At 37.0% G+C, this 5,782-nt stretch overlaps 1 protein-coding gene across 1 annotated transcript; it reads right to left on the reverse strand.

Annotated features, from left to right (window-relative positions):
- Positions 1–289: 289 nt before the first annotated feature.
- LOC131609945 (5-methyltetrahydropteroyltriglutamate--homocysteine methyltransferase) lies at positions 290–4,930 on the reverse strand. The gene is made up of 12 exons (XM_058881781.1): positions 4,774–4,930; positions 3,898–4,251; positions 3,708–3,795; positions 3,273–3,400; positions 2,789–3,180; positions 2,545–2,708; positions 2,150–2,230; positions 1,890–2,056; positions 1,699–1,804; positions 1,300–1,550; positions 976–1,177; positions 290–891 (listed from the first exon to the last, which is right to left on the reverse strand). The coding sequence occupies exons 2-12, from the start codon at positions 4,245–4,247 to the stop codon at positions 529–531; spliced, it is 2,292 nt and encodes a 763-aa protein (XP_058737764.1). The 5' UTR covers positions 4,248–4,251; positions 4,774–4,930; the 3' UTR covers positions 290–528.
- Positions 4,931–5,782: the final 852 nt, after the last annotated feature.

The raw sequence follows: 5,782 nt of genomic DNA on the forward strand, positions 1-5,782 counted from the left end.
CATTTATTTCAAATTATATTTAAATTTAACAATTTCGTACAAATTAAAAATATATATAGTGACTTTGGGTAGTAGTAGTAGTAGTACGAGAAAGTGGTTTCAAGTGTAATAGGAGGAGTATCATTTATCAAAGGTCTTCATGGTTGTAGGGTCCGAGACGTACAAGACAAGTCACTAAACATGAACTTAATCATATCCTTGCAAAACTTGGTGCAAAACAATGAGTAATATTTTGTGAGCCGCATTTGAAAACAGACTATTAAAGTACTCATGTTTATTTGCACAAAACTGGTAAAAATGCATATCAATAAAAGATTGTGGCTGAGCCACGGATACAAACATTTCAGAAACAAAGCGAAATGAAATTTTGGGAGGGGGTGGGATTAATGGCTCATAGAGCATACTAAATACCTAAATATATTGCACACAGTTATTGAAAACAACCAAAGCACAAAATTATCCTTTGCTGTAAAATCAAACACAGCCAATATGACTGCTGAGATTCTCTTTCCTTAAACACGAACCCTTTCACTTGGCAAGCTCATTACGGATTTGCTTGGCTGCTGCAACCACGTTGGCGAGGGCAGGCTTAACCTCTGAGTACTTGCGGGTTTTGAGCCCACAGTCAGGGTTGACCCACAAAATGTTCTTCTCAAGCACAGCAAGCATCTTATTGATCCTGTCAGCAATCTCTTCAGTAGGTGGTATTCTTGGGGAGTGGATGTCATACACACCAGGTCCAATTCCAGCACCATAAACAACTCCTTCACGGAAGACTGACAGAAGCTTTTCGTCAGAACGGGAGTTCTCAATGGTGATGACATCGGCATCCATATCAATGATGGAGTGGATGATGTCGTTGAAGTTTGAGTAGCACATGTGAGTGTGGATCTGTAAATATGAAAGTTTAGTACAACAATGTAGGGAAATAGAAAAGGAAAAAATTGGAACCTAATACTTGAAAGGTAAACATACCTGAGTGGAATCCTGAACACCAACATTGGTGATCCTGAAGGAATGGACAGCCCAGTCCAAGTAATGAGCATGTTCTGACTTCCTCAATGGAAGTCCCTCTCTCAAGGCAGCCTCATCAATTTGGATAACACCAATACCACCCTTCTCAAGGTCTTCTACTTCATCCTTGATAGCCAAAGCAATTTGATAGCAGGTCTCAGATCTGCAAATAGATTCACATACACAAGGTTAAAAATGCCAAATATAATATATTGTAAATGCTGATCATCTCTCTCTTTTTTAGTTATGTTTAGCTTTTCCTGTGAAAAGGGGTCTAGTTTATACCTAGGTTGGTCAACTCTAACAAAGGACCAGTTGAGAATGGTGACAGGGCCAGTAAGCATTCCCTTCATTGGACGCTTGGTGAAGCTCTGAGCAAGAGCTGACCAGAAGACGGTCATTGCCTTTGGGCGGCTCACATCACCATAGATGATTGGTGGCTTGACACAACGAGATCCATAGGATTGCACCCATCCATTGGCAGTAAAGGCAAAGCCTGACAATTGCTCACCAAAGTACTCAACCATATCATTCCTCTGCACAAAATGAAACCAACAATTAGTTAGGCCTACAATTTTTGAATCAGCAATCTAAGCTCAGAGTAGCATTATAAAAGTTAGCTAAATCCAAGATTAATAAAGCTATCTTCATTTAAAAAGACTAAAGGAGATGATGAAAGCTGACCTCTGGCTCTCCGTGTACTAGGACATCAATATCAAGCTCTTCTTGAAGTTCAACAACTTGGCGGATTTCCTCCTTGATTGCCTTGATGTACTCTTCCTCAGAGATCCTGAATAAAACAACAAGAATCAATAAAGGAATGCACAATGTCAAATAAACAAGGCAAGAGATCCACAGTCGCAGCATTATCTTACTTCTTAGCCTTGAACTCACGGCGCACCCTCCTCAATTCTACAGTCTGAGGGAATGATCCAATTGTGGTGGTTGGGAGGATTGGAAGGTTAAGTTTCTTTTGTTGGGCGTCCAACCTGGCACTGACATTGGTAGCACGGCGATGGTCAGAACCCTTCAATGCAGCAGCCTGAGAGTTGAATAGAAAAGGTATAATTAATACCTCCACAAACACAAATAAACAAAATTAGTAGTTAAACAGAAAGAAGAAATAAGCACTCACAGCCTTCTGAACAGCCTCGTTAGTCACTCTTGGAGAGGACTTTCTTGAAGCCTGAGCTGCAGCATTAGCAGAGAAGAAGGCCTGAAAATGAAAATGCGTTAACTCAGTGAATTATGTCAAGAAACAAACAGGAATTTGCATTTGTAAATAGAAATTTTATCAGAAACCCTCAAAAAGTCCCAAACAAACTAATGACAGTTGCATATATTGCTTACCACTGCTAACAATTGTCTGATGTTTCTATTGACATTTGTTATTAATATTTCAGGCACTGGTTATTAATATTACAGGTACCCATTACTTAATCCTGATTCTTCTGATTTTCTTAATTGTGCATTTATATTTTATTATTAAATACAATACCATAGTGGCAGTAAGAAAGAAATGGATATTACCTCGTCCTTTTTGCCATTAAATGCATTAGCCAATGCGTTTACTTCATGAACTTTTTGGGCAGCAAAAGCTAACCATGACTTAATTTCATCATCCAACTTGGTCTCGTTAACAAGATCCACAGCAGTGTGAAGAAGTGAGCTGGAGGTGGATACAACAATTCTCTCTGCGTACAGTTTTAAAATTAGATACATCAAGTGACAACGTTTACTTCAAAGTCTCTAATGTACAATGTTCAATAAATACCTTTGCCTACAATGCCAGCAAGAGTCTCCAATGTGTTGAGAGAATCAGCAAGATCATTTGCCCAAATGTTCCTTCCATCAACCACTCCAGCAAAGATCAATTTATCACTGGGAAATCCAGCCTTGATCAAATCAATAGTCTTAGCTCCACGGACTAAATCAAATCCATATGCGTTGACACCACTCAAAGATGTAAGGGTCTTGTATGCTTCGGCGGTAAGATCAGCAAAGTAGGTCTCAACTAGAACTTGGATACCAGAAAGAGCAGGTGTAAGTTGTGCATATGCATCGGTAAATGCTTGCAACTTGTGAGATTCAAGATCCAAGACAAGTGTGGGTTCATCAAATTGAATAAATTTAGCACCAGCTGCCTTGAGATCAGCAATAACCTCCCTGCATTCATAATTAAAAGCACGTTAGAAAAACAACATAAACAAAATATGCCGAGAAAACAATAATGCCCCACAACAATTTAAGCTTCTTACTTGTAGACAGCAAGGACTTTGGGAAGCAGAGATAGGAGAGAGAAGGTTTTGTCAACTCCCTTGGCAGGTTTGGAAAGCAACAAGTATGATACAGGACCAACAAGGACGGGAACAGTTTCAACTCCAAGCTGCAAGACAATTCAAATATTCATTAACTTATCTATAAAAATGCACAATGAACCCATACAGGTGAGCAGAACACTACTTAACCATGCACCCACTTGGCAACAAGAAAGGCACAATAATGCAAACTACTAATCATTTATAATAAGATACCCATCAACCAAAAATCTTTTAAATTCAAATCCAGATCTAATTAAAAATGCCCACATCCGCATACCAATAGTTCACAATGACATTAAACATTAAGCTAAGCTAACAAAGCAATCATTTACTTCGACAAATTTAACCCAAATAGAAAGAAAAAAAACATACCGCCTTGGCTTCCTTGTATTCTTCAACAGCCTTGTGAGAAGAATAAACAAAGTTCACCTCAGGACCCAACTCTGGGACAATAAAGTGGCTGCATCAACACAACACATAACAAAACAGATCAGTAACCAGAATAATATAACAAAACCAACCAAACAAACAATACAATAGTGTGTGCATCACTATCACTTACTAGTTGGTGTCAAACCACTTGGTCATCTCCATAGCAGGCACTGTAGCATTACCTCTGGCCATCGAGAAATAGGTATCAAACCCAATCTCCCCACCGGTCCATCCGTACCTCGGTGGAACAGCACCGAGAGTAGCAGTGGCATCAAGTACCTGGTCATAGTAAGAGAAAGTGTTGCTTGGAATATACTTGATCCCAGCATCAGACAAATGTTTCCAGATGGATGCCCTTAGATCAGCAGACACCTTCTTCAAATCCTCAGCACTGCTTTTACCATCCCAAAATGACTCCAAAGCAAATTTCAATTCTCTCTTGGGACCCATACGGGGGTATCCAACAATATGAGATGCCATTTTTCTGTAAACCAAATCCACTCCAGATTTCAACAACAATAACAACAAAATAGTAATTCAATATTCAAAACCTTACGAGATTCACATTCCAACGATTAAAAACATGCACAATAAGCAACTATAACTATATAAGTTCGAATGAACTCGATCTTGAATATAGAGAGTCAATTTAACGTAAATCAAGTGGAAATTGACTTGAACATGGACGAGTGATTGACTAATTGAGTTCAATTCATCTTTAAAAAAGTTAAAAAAATTCGATCTGATTATGAATTAACGAAAATCATAGTTTTAGAACAGCGATTTGATGAGCTACGAGATTTACAGTTTCAGATCCAGTGGATCTACGCGTTATGAATCAGATCTAGAATAATAAACAGTGTTCATGCAAGGTTTAACGATGGATCTAGAGTAGAAAATGGAGTTGAATTAAGGAGTTGATTTTATCGTTATTATTAGGGGAAGGAAATTGGGAAGACGGAAAGTGGAAAGAAGTAAAAGAGGGGGGAAGAAAATAGTCTCGTACCTTGGGGTGTTAAGAGTAGGAGACTAATGTGTTCTCTGTGAGTCTTCGTTGCTTCTTGTTAAGGAGTAGCTTGAAGCAGAGAACAGAGTGCGAGTGATGAAGAGTGGCTTTCTCGGTATTTATAGGCGTTTTCACTCAGATCTGATTAGAATAAATTTATCACAATCACAATCCCACCTTCCTCCAATTTTTTTTTTAATTTCTTTTATTTTTTTTTATTTTTTTGAATTCTTTATCTTTTTCATTAAGAAACATTATTATTAAATGAAGTATGAAAGGGTTTTCTTTTAAATAAATTAATGATAATAAATTAAAAGAAAAAAAGTCTAAATTAGAATAATATTTGAGAAGTGTTTGTATTTTGCCTAAAAAAGAGTCTACGTACAAATAAAGATACTCTAGATTAATATTGTTAATATTAAGGAATGTGAATAGTTACAATTCTAATACAATTCAAATTTTAATATAATTTAGCGATTTTTTTTAAAATAATTAAATTTTTCAAATAAAATACTTAAATAATTAATATTTTAAATTATTTATCAAAGTAACCGTGTTTCATATTAAAAAAATCGTTACAAAGAGGATGCGCCAATATTATTGGCACATGTACTCAAATTTTAACATATGTGTCAATGTTTCTGACGCATGAAACAGTGTCATGTCAATGATATGGGTGCATGCTTTTAAAACTTAAGAGCACGTGCTAGTACCCCTAGCGCATGCACTCAAAATATTACACTATGGCGTCAGGGGTACTGACGCATAGTCTTAAGTTCCAAAAACATGTGCTCATAGTATTGGCAGGACACTAGTGCATGCGCTAGGGACATTGGCACTTAAGTTAATTTTTTAGTGCATGTGTCAGTAGCATTGGCGCATCCTCTTTGTGACGAAATTTTTTGTTTGAAACATGGTTACTTTGGAAAATAATTTGAAATGTTGATTATTTGGATATTTTATTTGAAAATCTTGGTTATGTAGAAGAAAAAAATTCAACTCAGATGAT

This window comes from Vicia villosa, linkage group LG6 (assembly GCF_029867415.1).
Source record: "Vicia villosa cultivar HV-30 ecotype Madison, WI linkage group LG6, Vvil1.0, whole genome shotgun sequence".
In the NCBI taxonomy this organism is placed as follows: Eukaryota; Viridiplantae; Streptophyta; class Magnoliopsida; order Fabales; family Fabaceae; genus Vicia; species Vicia villosa.

Excerpts from the sequence above, each read along its gene's own strand:
- LOC131609945 (XM_058881781.1), bottom strand. The coding sequence starts at position 4,247 with ATGGCATCTCATATTGTTGGATACCCCCGTATGGGTCCCAAGAGAGAA. Across the intron at positions 2,709-2,788 it reads TGCTGGCATTGTAGGCAAAG|AGAGAATTGTTGTATCCACC; the intron begins GTATTTATTGAA and ends AACTGTACGCAG. Across the intron at positions 1,551-1,698 it reads TAGTACACGGAGAGCCAGAG|AGGAATGATATGGTTGAGTA; the intron begins GTCAGCTTTCAT and ends CATTTTGTGCAG.